The sequence below is a fragment of the Lycium ferocissimum genome, chromosome 5 (genome assembly GCF_029784015.1).
Source record: "Lycium ferocissimum isolate CSIRO_LF1 chromosome 5, AGI_CSIRO_Lferr_CH_V1, whole genome shotgun sequence".
Lineage (NCBI taxonomy): Eukaryota > Viridiplantae > Streptophyta > Magnoliopsida > Solanales > Solanaceae > Lycium > Lycium ferocissimum.
Window position 1 is genome coordinate 24,229,402 of NC_081346.1, and position 20,238 is coordinate 24,249,639.

Here is a 20,238-nt window from a genome sequence, read left to right on the forward strand (position 1 = left end):
CCATGCGACTTAGGTGTGCGTTCCAGAGATCATATATTCACCTAGTTTGTCAAAGAGCTGCAAAAACCATTGACATGGATTGTGTAAATGTTCAAAACGAAACCAAGTTCACCAAATCTCAAAAGCTATAGCTATGGTTTTGAAACTTAATTTGCACAGATGCCAGATTCAGCCTCCTTACAGATGATGACAGCCTAGCCTAGTACTTTCTTGATTCTGCCTAGTTGAGGTCTAATGTGAAGTTGATTATGTCATTCCATCAGAAAGCTTAACTGGTGAAATTGGAGCAATTTGACTAACGTGAGAACTGATTATATTGCTCAATGACACTGATGAGATGAGGCTGTTATATGCAGTTGGATTACTTTAATAGAATTTCTGAAGTATGATATGACAAATGTCAAGAAATTGGCTTTGATCTGAAAATATCGTACTAGAAAAAGAATCAAGGATCTTTGTTGCTTTAAAATCTTCGTCTGACATTCTAACTAGCGGTTTATTATGAGTACTTACAAAATGTTTTTCATTTTATTAAAGTTCAAAAAAAAAAAAAAATGTGGTGCTATTAATTGTATCTAATTCGAGTAGTCGTGAAAGCATTTCATCATTAATTCACTTGGCACATACGTCCTTAAGCACTCAACTGTATAAGTTAGTAAACATCGGTTTAAAGTTGGCAACTTTATCTAAAATGTTCTAACTCGTGGCCATTGCTTTATAATATGCAGGAGCGTGCTCTCATTTTTTCAAGCTTGTTGTTCTAGTTATCTAGTTTTACTTTGATATAATTTTGCTGATAATAATTTTACCTATTCTGCAGAAACACACAAAAGTCGAAGATGTGCACTTAAAAAGGGTCCGTGAAGACCTCCAGAATAGAGTTGATCTCCTGCGCAAGCAAGCTGACGTCAGTACCTTTTTGTACTGATTCGTTTCCTCAGTTCTTCACAGTTATATTGTCTGTTTCCATTGCTAAATCTGTTATCTGTCATAGAGCTACGATGACAAGGGACCCGTAATTGATGCTGTTGTATGGAATGACGGGGAACTTTGGAGAGCTGCTTTGGACACACAGAGTCTTGAGGATGAATCAGGATGTGGAAAGCTTGCAGAGTTTGTTCCTTTAACTAATTACAGGTGTGACATGGCTGCTAGAAACAGTAGTAATTTTCGTATGTGTACTGAATCAAAGGTGTAGTTTATTTGCCTTTGGAGAACTTTAGAAGTTGATTGGATGTGGTTTTACCGTTGGGCTTGTCAGAGCCTCAAAGGAACTCCGTGGATTTCAAAAGGAAATATATTGATAAAGATTGGTTTAAACGAACTTCAAGAGGGATACCTTATCAGAAAAGCGACTTCAAGGAGGGATGGAATGGTCTAATGCTGTAGGTAGGATCTTATATGTTACAGTGTCGCTGATGGAACCATGCCTTAGGAGAACAAGATATGAAGGGGTCCTTATGAGCTATTTGTCTGTGTTGTTTGAAAGGGGGAAAAATGAAACAATTCAGTTGTGGTTACATGTTTTATCTTAATTTTTCTTGGGAAAGGGGAAAAATTGGGAGGTTATTTCAATTTGAACAGAAACGCTATGAGGTGAAACAAATTTAGTTAGAAAAGAAACGTTTTGAGGAGAAGCTAATTTAGTTAGAGAATTTGATGCTCCCATGAAATTCCCCGTTTTGTATAGAAGATTGGGTGACAATTTTTTTTTTTTTTTTTTTTAATAACCGTGGTGTCTGGGCGCACCTCGACTAATTATCCAGAATTGATTGGTTAATCAAATATGGATAGAACCACAGCGCAGCCTACCTTAGGCTAAAGAAACTGTGCCGTCAAGCAAATGTTTCTAGTCGCAGAAGCACAATTTTGTTCCATTTAGGCAAGGGCTTCCTCTTTCTTTTTCTTTTTCCTCCCTTTGTTATTTACTTTTCCTTCTCTCTTTCAATCAAGCCAAGACATCAGAACTATTTTACTACTATTAAGATAGCGCTACTCCAACACCTCTAAAGTTACGTGGCTTCCTTTTGTAGTTTGCCAAAATCATTAAAAGATCCATTTTAGGTATATATAGGATATTGTTGATCGAACTCATTCCGGTTCATTCATTGGTTTGTCTATGTACGAATATAAAACTGACTAAATCTAATTGAATTAACCAAGAATGACCAGAATGTATACTCTTTTTTAACTTTGCCGGCAATGACGTAGTACTGGTGCACCCAAAACCTTCAAACGTGGATCCGCTGTTAGTTTGTATGGTCCAGCTACACTGCAAGATGGATGTAGCTAATCTGGAGTTTAAGATCCTATATTATGCAATAGTTACTACCATATGTTTATGTTATATGCTAAATCTCATTAGACTTCATCTTCATACATTAAAATTTGTTTAATAAAAAAATATATGACTTGTATGATGGTCTCTAATGGCGACATTAATGTCTACCCGCTTTTACTGTTTGGAGTTTCATGGTTTAAGTTACTAACCTTGTAGGCTTGAACAAAAGCATGGAGTTTTTAGTAAACTGGATGCCTGTACATTTGTGCTTAATGCCTACAATGGAGGGAATATTTTAAGTATTGTAACAGATTGCTCGCCACATGCCACACATGTTGCTGGTATTGCTGCCGCCTTCCACCCGGAGGTAGAATAGCATTTCTGCTGGCAACATTTCTATTACACTGGTGCTTTTCTGGCACTAGATTTAGCTATTTTGATGCTATATGAATATGGGTTTATATTATGCATGTCTGTGTGAAGGAACCTTTGCTAAATGGAGTTGCACCTGGAGCACAAATCGTGTCTTGTAAAATTGGCGATGCACGATTGGGTTCTATGGAAACAGGAACTGGTTTGACTAGGGCCTTGATTGCTGCTGTAGAGGTAGGGCCTATTCACCAATATATCCTTTTTACTATTAGGTCATCATCTCTCCATGCATAATGTGCTTTTCCCCTTTCTTCCTTCTCTTCTTCCTGCGATGGTAGTTCACAAATTACCGGTGGTTCCTGCTTTAAATTCTGTGCGTGGTTGTTATGTTTTAATTGTAGAAACTTGATCATTATCTTCTCCACCATTTAGCAAACTAATCCAATATTTGTTTTGACAACTAAATTCTTCCAACATTTTCGCCAATGCAATTTCTATACGACTATCGCATGCTTCTCTTCTTTTGGTTTTGGCATACATGTGCTGATACATTTGGTGTGCTTCTATGCAACATTAGATTAAGTATTTGGGTCTTACTTTAGTGGTACCAAAGAAAGTACCTGAACTAAAGAAGTCCACTACATAAGTAACAAGGAGTTGACTGTTGCCATCTGCTTTACTTGGTCGCTACTGTACTCTACTTTCATATGTTTCTCCACAAGTTTCACAATCTAGCTACGAAGAAACTTGTACTTTGGGTGCAGAGCTCATATAAAAAGATGTGCTAATTGTATTTAATACTGTATAGCTGCAAAGTTATGGTTTGGTTGAAATCAAGGATCATATACCAGCAATATAGTCCTGTTGTACGTATCTGACAGATTAATTGTCTTTGTCACAGAAGTGCTTATATTTATTCTTTCTGTGTGTTGGAGGGACGGTGTAATTTCTCAGAACTTCCATACTCACTTTAAATGACAATAGGTGAATAATCTTATTAAAGGAGGTCTTGCATTTGCAGTACCTTATTTTTGATGAAGTAAGTAGATTATTATTAACAAAAGCATCAAGAAGATGCATAGATTACAAAAGAGAAGAAAATACCAGCTCGAGATAGAGAACAAAAAACCTATCAGAAGACCAAAGAGCTGATTAGTTCCAAAAATGTGTCAATGAGTCTGGGTTATATACAGGGGTACGATTAACCCAGGTGAAAAGATTAATCAGACATCCGGTCTTGAGTTTGGAACTGGCAGTTTAACTTGCATGCACAGTACCTTTTGCAATGACAAGGACCTGGTTATCCCTATTTCTAGATTAGTGTGTTAACTCCAGGAAGCAAAGTGATATCGCAGTCCTTGCCTTTTTGTTCTCTAATCTTTTAGTATAGAGATGTGGGATAGGTGGTTAATATTGCCCAACAGTGGCTGCCTTCCTACAATTGAGTTACTTGTTTGTTCCAGAGTTTTGAGGTTTTGCATCAGTTATGAGTGTAAGGCTTATAGGACAAGGGGATCCCAGCTCCTCAAAAGTCTTTAGCTCTAATTTCTGTGGCATGCAAGCTCCTATTAATATTATCGACAACAGCTTGTAGAGTGAAATACCATGCCCTGTTTCCTTTGCCTCTTCTGCTTCTTATTCTCCAGCACCATAGTAAGTCTTTCAATGGTTCTAGGCGTGGTAAAACTCATGCAAGCTTTTGGCATCAGCAGCCGCAATTTAGAGGTTGCTTTACAGTTGGTCAAGAGGTGATTTACATCCTTCTGGTCTCTTTGCCAATATTTTTTAAAGCAAAAAGCACAAAAAGCGACAAGGTAGCGTCTTGAAGCAAAAAAGCATAAAGTGAAGTGCAGTGCACAATTTACAGGATTTTAAAAATTCCAAACATGCATGAATTTAGTACTATATCGGTAAAATATTTTTCTACTTTACACTGAGCCCATTTATAGATTGTGCACTACAATCATTCTCCATATAGGATACTATATACAATCCTTTTCCATAGAGGATACTATATACAATCCTATTCTAACACTCCCCCTCAAGCTGGTGCATATAAGTCATATGTACCGAGCTTGTTCCATATGTAACTAATAGTCTAATACGAGGACCAGTGAGGGACTTGGTTAAAATATCTGCAAGCTGATGTCTTGACTTCACAAATTTTGTAACAATATCTCCCGACTCCTGAGAGTATCTGATAAGGTGGCAGTCAATCTCAATCTACTTAGTCCTCTCATAAAATACCGGATGTGATGCAATATGGACGGCTGCTTGATTATCACACACAAGTTCCATCTTTCTCCAAATTTTAATTCTCTGAGCAACTGTTTGAACCAAACTAGCTCACAAGTTGCTACAACCATGGCTCGATAGTCTGCTTCTGCATTAGATTGAGCAACCACATTATGCTTCTTACTCTTCCAGGACACCAAATTGCCTCCTACTTAAGCACAATATCCAGATGTAGAACATCCATTAGAAGGTGATCCTGCCCAATCAATGTGTATATCCAACGATCTGCTCATGGCCTCGAGGCGAAGATTAGTCGTTTGCCTGGAAATAAAGACTCGGGAAATATTATTAAGATATGTAAACTACATTATTACACTGAGCCATATAGACTGTACACTACAATTCTTTTCTATGTAGGAGACTATATAAAATCCTGTTCTAACAGATTTTAAGATGCTAATTGCTAAAGACCGTACACTATAATCCTTTTCCATGTAGGAGACTATATACAATCCTGTTCTAACAAATTTGAAGATGCTAACTGCTACGTCTTTCTGTAAGGCTGGTACTTTTCGCCTAAAGTGCCTGTATCGTTCAGCATACACATGCAAGTTGATGTCTGTACTATAATATCTGACTTTCTGCGTCTAACAACCTTGATAAGTGTCATGTGACCGTATATTACCTCTGAGGTTCTCATTCTTGTCAAGTGGCAACTTTAAATGCTCTGACTATATGTGTACTGCCAATAAAAAGCTGTGTTTTTAGGGGTAGTTTCTAAGTTGATTTTTAATCAATGTTGAAATGTGCATACTTCTGTTTTGTGTTCAGCATAAATGTGATCTCATCAATATGAGTTATGGAGAACCTGCTCTGCTGCCAGACTATGGTCGCTTTGTTGACCTTGTCGATGAGGTAATATTTCATTGCCTTTGTATGTTGACTCTCTGGTAGTTCAGTGCATGAGAAATCTGTTAATCGGTTTACCATTTGGTAAAAATATTCAGGTGGTCAACAAACACCGTCTAATATTTGTTAGTAGTGCCGGCAATAATGGCCCTGCTTTGTCTACTGTGGGTGCACCTGGTGGCACCAGTTCAAGCATAATTGGAGTGGGGGCATATGTTTCTCCAGCTATGGCTGCTGGTGCTCACTTATTAGTTGAGCCACCTGCTGAAGGCATTGAATACACCTGGTATGTACCTTATTTAATGGTTTCTCCCTTTCCGAATTCAAGAGTTTGGAACTTTTGGGATACTTTGAGCCTGTATCCTAGTTAAAATTTGGAGTACGAAAATTAACGCCAAGAGATTGCAGGTCTAGTCGGGGACCTACTATGGATGGTGATCTTGGTGTCTGCATAAGTGCCCCTGGTGGTGCTGTGGCCCCTGTGCCCACATGGACCCTTCAAAGACGCATGTTAATGAATGGAACATCAATGGCATCTCCATCTGCTTGTGGGGGTGTGGCTTTAGTTGTCAGTGCTATGAAGGTAATTCAAATGTTCTGGTCCTTTTATACGGTTTCTCTTGTTTTCCTTTTGACTGAAGTCTGAGACTTGCAGGCGGAAGGTATTCCTGTTAGTCCATACAGTGTACGGAAGGCTCTTGAGAATACATCTATACCTGTGGGTGCTTTACCAGAAGAAAAGTTAACAGCTGGACAGGGTCTCATGCAAGTTGACAAGTTAGGTTTACTGCTTGCTTCTGACTTTTGATCTTTATCATGACCATTGATCCCTTTATGATTCATGTCTTGGATGTCGTTGCAGGGCTTATGAGTACATGCAAAAGGTGCAAAATCTTCCTTCTGTGTGGTATCAAGTAAAGATCAAGCAGGCTGGTGTAACAAGTAAACCAACTTCTTGTATGTGTGTGTGTGTGCTCGTATCTGTGTTTCATGCGTTTATGTATTTCTTTGTAGCCCTCCATGATGCCGCAAACCATTTTTCCTGAGTTCTTACTAATGGTGAATTTCCAAAACAAAACGGTGTATCAAAGATGAATAACTGTTATCTTTTTGGTTTTTAGTGGTTAATTTAGACTCTTTAACTTAAAAAGCTAGTGTATTATTGTTGCTGCTTTTTCTTTTTGTCTGATCAAAGAATGTGTTCATTCTGATCTGAAATGCTATTTTTGCAGCTGCTACGTCGCGAGGCATCTATCTTAGGGAGCCTTTATATTGTCACCAATCCACAGAGGTGAGATTACTATCCACTTCAGCATCACTTCACTAAAAAACAGATCTGTGATCTCTTCTTCTTTTTGTCGCCAGCACCCCTCCCAGTTCCACAGCCAGACTAGAAAAATATATTTTATGTTGCCATTTTTAGTCCTCTATAACTGTGTGATCAAAGAAAAGAAAAGGAAATAACCAGTGTTATCAAAAGCGAAAAGCGCGAAAAAAGCCCTAAGGTCAGCTGGGGCTTTAAGCATGAAGCGCATATAAAGCGTGGGCTTTAATGAAAAAAAGCGCAATGGTGCAAAAATACAAATATATATATGTTTAGTCCAAGATTAATAGTAATAAGCCTGAATAACAAATATATGGACAAAGAAATTGTAAAAATATTAAGATAAAGTGAAATATCAATCATCTAGTGTCACCCCCTCAAGAGAGGCTCATTGGCAAGGAAAAGTATGTCTTAGAGCCTTGATGACGACACTGAAGCGCACATAAAGCGAGGCGAAGCGCTCAACATGTTTTGAGCCTCGCTTCAGGGCTTAAGCGCGCCTTTGATAACACTGGAAATAACTAGAGTAGAGTTGCCCCCGGAGAAACCTCTTTACCTCTTTGGAGGCATCTATGTATGCCTTAAGATTTAAAAGACCTACAACTGGATGAAAGTTTTGCAAATAGATTTAGTGAATACCTGGGTTTTGGATGGAGTTAGGTTTTGGGTGTTTCAGGTGGAGCGAGGCGAAACCGAATAATATAATCTCTTAGATATTCTTTTTCAGTGTCAAGGCAGTCAACTTTGATGCGTTCGTATGGTTCCTTATTACTACATAACTAGTCATCTTACTATGAGTCTCTGCCTCCTTTTAATGTATATTTTCAGAATAAAACCATATTATGTGTGATGGAGAAATGTAGAATCCGATGGCAATAGCGATCCTGTCGATCTCAGAGAAACGCATGAAATTCTTGTAAATGTTTTGAGCTACTTCTCTGTACAATGTTAAGTAAATTGATGCAAGAAAAGAAGCTGCTCATATCCATTAAATACAAAGCCAGCTGAAAGGACATTTGTTGTGAATGTCATTTAGTCAGTCATGAACTTTATATATTATATCTCTACCCCTCAAAGGCTGAAAACATTCTTTCTTCAGTGGACAGTGGAAATTGCACCGAAGTTCCATGAAGACGCAAATAATTTAGACCAATTGGTTCCTTTTGAAGAGTGCATTGAGTTGCATTCTACTGGAGAGAAGGTAGTGAGAGCTCCTGAGTACCTCCTTCTCACCCATAATGGGCGCAGCTTCAGGTTACTCAGCTTTCCTTACTGTTCTTTTTGTAACTGTTCTGATTTGATGATTAATATAAATCATTTATTTTCTTATTTTTCCTGTTCCTCTGTCCATTTTAGAGCTCTCTGAATATGTGATCTTTCATAACCTATGTTGCTCGGAGTCTTCAAAAATGTTGCCGCACCCGTCTCGGATCCTCCAAAATGCATTACCTTTGGAGGATCCGACACACACCTGTCAACATTTTTGAAGAGTCCAAGCATCATTCTTCATTACTACATTTGAATTGTCCAATGCAAAATTTGAGTATTAGCGGGTGATCAACAAGATTTGTAGCTCAACCTAGGAAAGTGCTGGAAATATCTTTGCATTCTAAGCAATATGCTACTACTTTAAAAAGGCAAAGTTTGTAAGATGGGGAGTTATAATCTGTAGTTGCACTTGCAGCAAGGCGTATGGCCTTTCAGCACTGAAATAATGGTGCACATATGAATAATTAGATTGCTCTGCAGGCCCTTAAACTTTTGTATCTTAATCAACTAACCTCAAAACCAGTTGATGTCATATAACCACCGGAATATCTTAAGAGCTAGCAGGTAACGTCATTCCGTTAGTTTTCCGCACAATGGCGTCAATTTTGAGTTTGTAATAGGAAATCCAACCTTGAGTCCACTTCTTACCTATTATGCACCTGGCCCAGTAAGTAGTAACCTTTTCTAGGGATCGTCTCTTATGTATGTGCTCTCCTATGCCATCTCCTGCAAGTGTTACTACGGAGATGGAAAGACTTCAGAGGAATTTCTTTTCGACACAAAGGGATGAGGCAAAAAGGTCTCACTTTGATAAGTTGGAAGGTAGTCACCTCACCAATACCGTATGGAAAGCACCGGGAAAATCTAAGGGTCCTCGAGAAGGCCCTCTATGGAGATTTACTAACGAGGTATGGACTCTTTGATGAACAATGATAGCAGACCAGTTTGGGATCAAAGAAGGGAGTGGAGGGAAGAATTAATCGCATCTTCTTATGGACATTCATTATGGAAGAGCATAATGAAGGAACGGAAGTAGTTTTGCAGAGGGGATAGTTTTTGGGATCATATGTGGTGTTGGGATCTCATACTCCTCAATGCCTTCCTAAATATTTTCAATATCTTGAGCTAAAAAATGATCAAGCAATTGCTCAAGTATACAACAGTAAGGACACAAGCAAAAATCCTTTTAGAAAAAAATAGAGATGAAAGAGCCACTTAAGATTAGAAGATCAGATCACAGTGACTCAAAGGATGCTTGGAAACGGATGCTTCGAAATCGGATGAGAACGTGAACAAAGTAATTCTGGATAATTTTTTTTTTACCGTAGCCAAGCATGGAGTGAAGACACGAAGTTCTCTTATTTTTTGGTATGGATATCTAGAGCTCCAAAAGGAGGTGGCTTTTTCTTCACTTTTTGAAGAGGGTTCTCATTGGTGTTACATGTGCACGTGGAAGTGCTAAGGAGAAATTGAGGACCACTTGTCTGATGTTTTATTTTTTACGCCGTCCCTGTTTTCACCTATGGAGTTTTGGATATTGAGTGACTGGGTTTATGTCATAGCCAAGCTGTCTTTTTTGGGATGGTATAGATGATAAATATTGTGGTAACAACACAGCTTGTGTTTGCCTTGGCACACTGGACGCTTATGGCCAGTGCCAAGGCAGTCATCAAATGACTGGCTTGACTAGACATCCGTTCCTTCCCCTTCTTTGACAGTAAAATCCATTTTCTTACGATAATTTCAGTTAAGAGGTTGTAGTTCATGATCCACTTCTCACATTTTCTGGTATCTGTCAAATCTTTGTTGATGAACATGTCACCATAATTTATATTCCTTAAATCGGATATGAATTTTGAGCTTACCAAAGTTTCTGGGTTGAATTGATTTTCTGTGACCAGCTTCAGTAGTAGGTCATGTACTTGTGCAAGGCTAGCTTGGTAGCTTATTCTCCTCCACATATTTGTAGAACTTATTCTGGCACAAACATCTTATTTTGTGCCAAAGATGCGGTGAAGTCCAAATATGTCATAAGATTCAATCATGTTAGTCTCTTATTTGGAAGGTGGATATAGTGATAATTTATTCTATTACTTTAGGAAGTGAGTGTTGTGATTCAGGAATTCTCTAGTAAATCATGGCTATTGCCATTACTGCTGCTCCAATTTCTTTTTACATAGCATATATATGATTTGCGCCTAGATTTAACAAATCAATAACATTTTTTTTTTTTTAAATCATGATATGACTGGATTTAGAAAGAAAAAATGTGATTGGATAATTAGTCTGGTGTACAGTATGGGAAAGAACTTACATATTTTTCTCTTCATTCTTCCAGCATAGTTGTTGACCCCACCAGTTTAAGTGATGGCTTGCATTATTATGAAGTATATGGCATAGACAGCAAAGCACCATGGCGAGGACCACTTTTCAGAATTCCAGTGACTATAACAAAGCCCACTGTTGTAAAGAGTAGACCCCCTCTAATTTCATTCCAAGGAATTTCATTTGTACCAGGTGATTATCATATTTCTAATCTGTCAGTGCAATTTGTTCTGTGTCTCTTTTATGTCTCTATACTTGTGTCAGGATACCAGTAGGATTTGGTCTTATGGGTCATTTTGCTTCGTTACATCCTGTTCCAGTACCAATCCATTTTTGTCCCTTTATGATTGGAACATCATGTCTTTAAGAGAACAGTGAACATTGAGAGGAGAAATATCTTGTTTTATTTACTAGTTTATTTTTGCTTGATTTCCTATTGAACTATATGTTGCCCTAACTCATTTGTTCCCATCCTCCACTTAGTTTGAATTTCATTTTTGTATTTAAAAAAAAAAAAAAAAGTCCTGATGCTCGTGTACCTGTTGATGAGTTTATGACTCCTATGATGTCCACTTTGCGGCATGTATTTTGGTCAACAGGTTGCATGCCCTTCTTTCTCCACCCACTTTTTGGTGATTGAAAACCCTGTGTGCCAGTGGCCCACGTTCTGAAAGTCGGTGGATAATGAACCCCACCCTATATCCTTCTCTACTTAAATACCAGGTTTTTGTCTGTGGCAGGGTTCGGACCTCTGGTCTGTGCCTAACCAACACACCACACCCTCAAAGCCCTAGGAGCCAACAGGTTGCATGCCCTCATATACTTGTGTTTACCAAAACGAAGTACCAGTCAACTTTTATCTCTTTCTAATTTAAAACGTCATGTCTTTAAGATTTGGGTTATATTTACTGAACTGGAACTGGTTTAGGAGCTTGGGTTTTAACTCTACAGCTGAAGTGTGGAGAAACAACTACCGGGGCTGTGACGTTTAAGTGGTGGTTGTAGACTAGATTGGCACTGGCATATTTTGGTGTGAGTGTGTAGAGAGAGGGAGGGAAGCAGTAGTGGAGGGACGGGGTAGGGAGATTCTGTTTCTAATGTTTCTAATAAAGTTCAAACTGTTCTTGACAATATTTCTTCAAACTGATGGTTTTGCAAGTACGATCTCTTATGTTGAAGGTTTGGTGCTGATAGAAGATTGTCTTGTTGGTTAAGTTGCATAAATCACTGTAGAGTTTCTCGTCCTAAGAAAATGTGCATCCTTCTTTCAATAGTTTGTACTCAGTTTACTCAATTTGAATGGTGGTCTACAGTAGGATGCAATAGATGCATATCTGAAAAATGATAATCAGACTAATGATGTTCAGACAGATTGAACGGTTCATAAAACTATCTAAGCTGCTGATAAGCTTTAGCTGCAAACCATGGAAAAGCAGATAATCTATAATTTCCATGATGCACTTTGATACAGATAATAAAAATCTGACTATATAGTGTTAGTATGGTCTGGACCAGATATTTTGGCGAAAATCTATACCTTCAAATTGACTGCAATCATGTGTTGTAAACAGATGTGGTTTGGGGGTAAGAACCCAAAGGAAAAAGTTGGAGAAAGTTGTGGCAGAAATTTGAGCAGGGTATAGAGCTATCGATCCCCTCTCGTGAATGTGTTAAGAGTTTAAGCCAAAAAATCAAATGACACAAACTAAACTTTCACTTTGTTTGCTCATAATCATTTTCAGGTCAATGTTGTATGTTCTTCCCTTGACTACTTGCCAACTTGTTTGCATGTACACTTGTATTCAGGCCAAATTGAAAGGAGATTTATTGAGGTACCATTTGGTGCTACCTGGGTGGAGGCCACCATGAGGACATATGGATTTGATACAGCTAGAAGATTCTTCATAGATACTGTTCAGGTAAAATATCTCCTGCTTTATTGTGTTGGTCTGTTGTACCAGTTACCTCCATTCACGTGCTCTTTATCTACAGCTCTCCCCATTGCAAAGGCCCATTAAATGGGAAAGTGTGGCCACATTTTCATCCCCTTCATCCAAAAGCTTCTCGTTTCGAGTGGAGGGTGGTCAGACAATGGAACTAGCAGTAGCCCAATTTTGGTCCAGTGGCATAGGCAGTCACGAAACCACAGTGGTTGATTTTGAGGTAGTTATTTTAGAGTACAACTTAACTGAAATTGACTCTTATGTTTATGTTTCTGTTATGAATGATTAAATTTCAATGACCAAAGGATCTTAATAGGAGATGTGTTCTTGTTCTCTTCTTCTTTTTGCCTTGTGCATTTTTGTTCTTTTTTTTTTTCCCCTGAACCGAACGCTTCCAATGTTAAGATGAGAGGGTTTGGAACAATTAAAGTGTTTGCACCGACCTTTTGGTTTTGGAAAGACTTTCTTAATGTGGAGTCCTGCCATTTGAATGGTGTAAGGTGAGGATGTTGACTTCCTCTTGTTAAGAGGATCGAGTTCTGTTAATAAAGGAATTTTTTTAAATAGTTGGAGTACCATAATTCTTTTATTCTAAATTTAAGCAAAGAAAAATAAAACAAAAAACATGCCAGTGTAGTCCCACAAGTGGGGTCCGGGGAGGGTAGCAGCACGCAGACCTTACCCCTAAATTTAAGCAAAGAGTTTCACATATTTGTGCAGAATAACTGTTCATTGAATTGTGTTCCCTAGTCATGCATCTTATATGTAGCAAAGCGGAATACGGAGTAGTTAATTTAGCAATTCAAATGTTCTTGTATTATCCAGAAGGCTGAATACTTGTTGCTTTCTCCATTAAGAAGGAATGCATAGGTGCAATGCAAACTAAGCACTTTCTTTCATCATTAAAAGCATAGTTCTTTAGTAAAAAAATGGGTTCGAATGTGCGGAGCGGATATAGAAGATTCATACAGCAAACTAAGTTACTCGGACTCGGGGGCGGGTATCCGATACGGATGCAGATCTGAGGGTTGGATTCGGCAAAATCTATATTTCAAGTTTCGGGGGTACGGATCGAGGTATGGATATGTGTGCCAGGATTCGGCAAAAAAAATTCAAAATTATAGAAATAGAGCTATAAAGATATTCTAAATTTTGAGAGATATTGTATGGAAAACTTGCTTGTATATTGTAGAATTCAGTCTTTCATTCTCCAATATGGGCGTTAAAAAACATAAATTAATTGGCAAAAGATCAACATGCTAATAATTAATATTATCCTTCTTTTCTATGAGAAAGAAAACATTTATAAATAACATATATTGACCAAGAGGAAAAGCTAAAAAGGATTGAAGGTATGCCATTTCCCATGTCTTGATGATTCTGTTTTATCTTTTATATTGAGAAATCAAAATCTCAATTTTCCCCTCAAATTTGTCCATGGACTCTGGTCAAAGTATCCGATGTGGATTGACCGAATCCCACATGAATCTCGCACCCGCACCTGAGCCGTGTCGACACGGGTGCAGCAGCAAATATGAAGAGTCCGCGCAACTTAGATAGCAAATACTCCCTTAAGGTGTAGTTGATTGATATTCTTTCCTTCTGTCATATAAAGATATGTATTCCTTTTTACTGAATGCTCTTCATGGATGCTTCCATATGGGTTTACTGCGTGTCTACATGGTAATTATTTTTTTACGAGTAAAATTCCCAACCCCTTCCTGGACAATCTAATCCTCTGGAGTTGCTGGAAAAGAACATGTGCTAGGAAAAAATTATGCTTTACTGCTTAAATATATGGGGATACAAATAAGACAATGATGCCTTTGCTTGGTCTTTGGTTGAAATTCTCAGATCGCATTCCGTGGTATAAACATCAGCAAAGAGGAAATAGTTCTTGATGGAAGCGAAGCACCTGTGAGGATTGATGCTGAAGCTCTTATGTCAACTGAAAAACTTGTCCCTTCTGCAGTGCTCAACGAGGTCAAATTGTTTCTTTAACTTTTGGAATGAAAGCCACTCTGAGTGACTTCCTTTGGAGGGTGGAATGCTTACATGATCCCTTCTTCCCTTTGGAATATGCTTTCAGATAAGAGTTTCGTATCGTCCAATTGATTGCAAACTTCACGCGCTTTCAGCAGATCGGGACAAATTACCCTCAGGAAAACAGATTCTGGCTCTTACATTAACGTGGGTTTGATCTCTTGCAACGAGTTATACTTTGCTTGATTACGTTTTGGATAATAACCATTTACAGCTCTTCTGTCCACAGTTACAAATTTAAACTGGAGGATGATGCTGAATTGAAGCCTCAGATTCCCTTACTTAACAATCGGATCTATGATAACAAATTTGAGTCTCAGTTTTATATGATATCGGATGTGAATAAGGTATGGAGTCACTTTTCTTTGATATGAAAACATCCATCAATTAGGCTCTTGAGGCGTCTTTTTTCTCCTCATCCCTCGCCCTCCCGCCCCAGAAAAAAAAAAACCAAGATTATCTCAAGGAAAACTTTTCATTACTTCCTTTTGAGTTTGAGAATTATGTCAGTTGTAGCAGGATTAACAAGAGGTCATGGCTCTTGGAGGGGAAGATATGAATGCTTAGTTAAGGAGTTTTTTTTTTTTTTTTTTTGGGTTTGTGGGGTGGGGTGGGGGTATGTAGGGAGTAATCTTCTGTTAATATTTTGTGTGAATGGGGCAGCACATCAGAAGACCTTCTGTGCTGTGCATCGCATTGTTTTGCTTGTATGTGTACAAGCAACCGTACTTGAAATATTCAGAAGGAATTCATCAATATGCTTGAATGTGGCTGAGCTTGTGTGAAGTAAAAACTGGAAATAACTGTACCAATTGGTCCAGGTAGCCTGAGAAAGCTAAAAACATCATTGGTGGAGTGTGACAAGAAAGCTTGGTATTAAATGGAGCTACTACTAGAAAGAAATGGAGTACTTCATTCAGGGCGCATAGTTCACAGCCTTAATTCTCTTTCTTCATAAAGCAAAGTCTTTGAAAAGCATAAACTTCTATATTTGCGTAATAGTTGACGAGCTCTTTTTGCATGTATACATGATCTGAAAAAATATAAAACGACAATTGTAAGGCATCGTGCATTTTGTTTAACTCAAGAAGTGGATGCAAGCTTGTTAGTTTGACAATGCTAGATTATTTCACTTTTCATTGTAATCATGAATCTGACCATTTTTGCTTATCAAAAAAAAGTTTTTAAGTATTGTGATCATCATGTACTGGCAATCCTGACCATTTTCGCTTGCTATCCTCTCCTTTTATTCTGTAGCGTGTGCATGCTATGGGTGATGTTTATCCAGATTCCGTGAAACTTCCGAAGGGTGAATATACTGTACAGCTATATTTGAGGTATCTGATTGCTCCAACATTATTTATTTGATATGCTGCAAGAGCGTGCTGATTATTTTCCTCATGCATCTTGACTTAAATATTAACTCATTGAGGAAGGTTCTTTCCCCATGTTGACCCAGGGACATGCGGTTGTCTGGGCTTGAGTTTTGAGACTGTAAAATTTCCATGTCTATACTAGTACGTAAAACGTAAGTTATTAAGTTAGGGATTGGATTTGGTTTCCACCTTAGATTTTCTTTTCAATATCCTTGGATATGTTAGAAAGTTAAGCATTAGTATTAGAATGCTAGAAATAGGGGTGGCAAACGGGTGGGTCGAGTCGGATATGGGTCGGGTCGAAAATGAGTTGACAAAAAACGGATCAGTTACCCGACCCGCCCATATTTAACACGGTTAAAAAATGGGTTACCCGTCGGATAATATGGATATCCATAATATCCATATTATCCAAAGCTACTTCAAAGATGTTGGCTTCATGTAGCCAATATGGAGAAGATTAATTTATCATTTTGTCCACAAATCCAATCCCTAGTACATAGTTGCACCCAACATTTGTGGGAAGAATAGAACTTCGAACCTTTTGAATGACACGACCTCAAAGAAAATCTTTTTTGGAAAATATCCACCCAACCCCACCCCCCACCACCCACTCCCCAACCAAATCCCAGCCCCACCTAACGATCACCCTCGAACGCACTTCATCTTCACCTACCCACCCCAACTCCATCCTATCCCACACCGCCGCTCCACCCAACCCTCACCCACCCCCCTCCTAAAGCGTCTATTTCATATATGACTACTTTGTACTTTGAAGACAACCCCAAAAAAGTGACTATGTTTGTAAACTAGCCATTTTTTAAAAGTGACAAAAATGGCTATTTTTGTAAATTGACCATTTTTATAAAGTGACATAAAAATGGTTATTTTTGCAAAAATTTATTTCTTGGAAAACGACCGAAAATGCAAATTTGCAAAAATAAGCAACTTTTTTGTCATTTTTCAAAAAATGGCCACTTTACAAAAGTAGCCATTTTTGTGTCACTTTAAAAAAATGGCTACTTTACAAAATTGACCACTATCTTGGAAATGGCACATTTCAAAAATGGTTATTTTAATACTTTCACAAAGAAGCTATTTTAAAAAATGGCTACTTTTGCAAAGCAGTTAGTTTTTAAAGTAACTACTTTCACAAAATGACTATTCATGAAAATTGACTACTTTCAAAAATGACTATTTTTAAAAAGTATCTACTTTCACAAAGTGGCTATTTTCTAAAAGTGACTACTTTTACAAAGTGACTATTTTCTTAAGTGAATACTTTTGCAAAACGACTATTTTTGAAAAGTAGCTACTTTTCGCAAGTAATATTTTGAAAAAGCGGCTACTTTTGTAATGTGATTACTTTTGCAAAGTTGCTATTTTTGAAAGTTACTACTTTCACAAAATGTCTAGTTTTGCAAAGTTGAGAGATAGGGGTGGTGGTAGGGAGGTGAGAGGTAAGGGTTGGGGGTAGGTGGTGATAGGGGTAGGGGTGGGCTGGGTGGTTATAGGGGTGGGGAGGTAGGTAGTGGGGGTGGTGGGGGTGGGGGTAGGAGGGGGTGGTTAAGGAATTTGTTTTCTAGAGAAAATATTTTCCAAAACATTTTGACCAACCAAACATGGGAAAATTGAAAACATTTTCTTCATACCAAACACACTCTATATGTTGTGGGTTTTATCCATTTTACCCATTAATTTACCCATATTTTAAGTGGATAATATGGGTTGACTCATATTGGACCCATATTAAATGGATAGGGTATCCAACCCATTTAAAATGGGTTGGATCGGGCGGATAACCATATTTTTAACCCATTTTGCCACCTCTAGCTAGAATTAGTGTGCTAGAAGAGGTTAGCTGTTTGTCAGCACATTGGGCATATATCATGTGTATTGTGTCTAACACTTGTAAATAGGCGTGACTTGTCTTCGTGATATCATAGTATCAGTATATTGCAGTCCTTATTTCTGATATGGCCGTCGACCTGTAGGAAGAAATTACTTGAGTCTGTACCAAGGTTGTAGAAACTGACAGCAAAGTAAGAAGAGAATAGAATATACTGATAATCTGATGATAATTTAAAGGCCAACTACATAAACGGACCCTTAAACTTGGGGCCAGTTTTCATTTTGACACCTCAAGCTTGCACCTATTAGACACCCCAACACCGTTCAAAGTGTGCCTATTAAACCACTCATTACTAACCAGTAAAATAAATAAAAAATGGGAACTTCACGCATGGTGACGTGGCTAGAATAACTAATGAAAAAAGTTATGTGTCATTGACTCTTAATTAGTAAAAAGAAGAATCTTGTGGAAAAAAGAAAAGAAGAAATTCTTTTTAGGGCATGGCACTGAACTCTTACCACCATCCGCAACCTGTCGCTGTCCCCGACATATCGCCGTCCTCCCCACATGCATCTCCTATTTTCCAACTACCCAAACCACACCTATATTGATTTCCCAGAGGAAACAACCATTCATTTTGAAATCGAAACTTGAACCTACCCAAACCACATCAGTAAAATATCCTTTCACTTTGAAATGAAAACTTGAAACCAGCAACTGGAGATCCTCATCAAATAATAGGACCACATAACATAAGGCCAATCCCTCTGTCATCAGAGTGCACAATCATTTCTTTGGTTGTCCTTTCTGTAACTAGAAACCTTTTGTCATTGTTTCTTTGAAAATCAAAGCCGGAAAAGAAAAAGGAAAAGAGAAAAGAGAGGTAGAGAGACAAGAGATAAAGGAACCGATGAAGAGCAGCTTGATTCTTTTGACTAAGCTGCTGAAAGTTGCTATTATTGCAAGAGCACTCCATTTTCAGAAATCGTATATACTATTGCTGGGTAAATGAAGTTGCGGTGGTGGTGGCCAGATTTGAAGGAGGAGAAGGTGGTGGTGTGGCCAGATTTGAAAGATAAGAAAGAAGGTGTTGATGTTGGTGGAGGGATGGCAGCGGGGCGGGGCGGGTCGGGTTTGACATCATGTCGGGTGGGGCTAACTTTGCCATTCTTAAATTTTGATGTTAATATTTCTGCATATTAATTAATTATTATACATGCATATATAAATTTTTTTTAATCATATATTATAGTTAGTTAGTTTAGGGAAGCCTTGGCGTAACTGGTAAAGTTGCTTCCATGTGACCAGGAGGTCACGGGTTCGAGTCGTGGAAACAGCCTCTTGCAGAAATGCAAGGTAAGACTGCGTACAATAGACCCTTGTGGTCCGGCCCTTCCCCGGACCCCGCGCATAGCGGGAGCTTAGTGCACCGGGCTGCCCTTTATATTATAGTTAGTTTGTGATTTGGTTTGTTGGAACAAACTACTGCGACTTTGCCAGCTTAATAGTTGATGCTTTTGGCCATCAAGATTGAACTTCAATCCGTCCAATTAACAACATGAATATCAATATGATTTTTTATTCTTATAACCCAATATGATACTTTATTCCTTAAAAAAAGGAAATATAACACCAAATAAAATTATCTTATCCCTGCATGCATTTTATTGCTGGAGTACTTTCTGTTCATCCAATTCAAGCTTAATTTTTAATACAGGTGTACCTTTCTTAACTTACTTTCTAGCAAAAAGATACATCAGTGGAAATATGATCCAGCAGTCACAATATTTGAACCATATTGAAGAATTAAAAAATAGCTGGCGTTAGGGCGGAAGTTCACTGTATGTACACAAATTTGAAGACTATCTCGCTAGAATTTCGAAGTATTCTGCTTTAGCAATATAAAAGAATGGAAAAAAGAAAAAACTTATGCGGGGCGGGTGGAAAAAGTTGTGGCTTAAAATCAAACCCGCACCGCCCCATCCCGCACTGCCCCACCCCCTTGCCGCCCCTAGTGGAGGCAGTCGGATTTGATGGAGAAAAAAGAAGAGTTTGCTGGAAATTCGCTTTTCCGTCAGAACTACACATTTTCCGGCGAGAAGCATGCGGAAATTTGGATTTTGAATCTTTCTACCTGCCCAAGGGATGTGAGAAACACTTTTTTCGAGGCACACTTATATTTTCTTTTTCTGATAGAGTACCAAGATAGTACAGAAGAATACAAAAATTCATATAGAGACCAACCAGATAAATTGCTACTCTTTCCTACCTAACAACTCCAGAAAATCCGTGTACCGATCTAGGCTTAC

General features: G+C 38.3%; 1 protein-coding gene across 1 annotated transcript in view; it reads left to right on the top strand.

Moving 5' to 3' along the window:
• The window catches only part of LOC132056558 (tripeptidyl-peptidase 2), a 30,372-nt gene that overhangs the window by 3,111 nt on the left and 7,023 nt on the right, over positions 1–20,238 (top strand). The window contains 18 exon segments of the mRNA XM_059448823.1: positions 821–907; positions 995–1,137; positions 2,498–2,648; positions 2,765–2,887; positions 5,720–5,803; positions 5,896–6,083; positions 6,206–6,380; positions 6,453–6,574; positions 6,660–6,739; positions 7,030–7,088; positions 8,221–8,375; positions 10,729–10,907; positions 12,522–12,634; positions 12,708–12,878; positions 14,513–14,641; positions 14,748–14,848; positions 14,931–15,048; positions 15,959–16,038. Coding sequence (XP_059304806.1) covers positions 821–907; positions 995–1,137; positions 2,498–2,648; positions 2,765–2,887; positions 5,720–5,803; positions 5,896–6,083; positions 6,206–6,380; positions 6,453–6,574; positions 6,660–6,739; positions 7,030–7,088; positions 8,221–8,375; positions 10,729–10,907; positions 12,522–12,634; positions 12,708–12,878; positions 14,513–14,641; positions 14,748–14,848; positions 14,931–15,048; positions 15,959–16,038 — 2,258 coding nt within the window.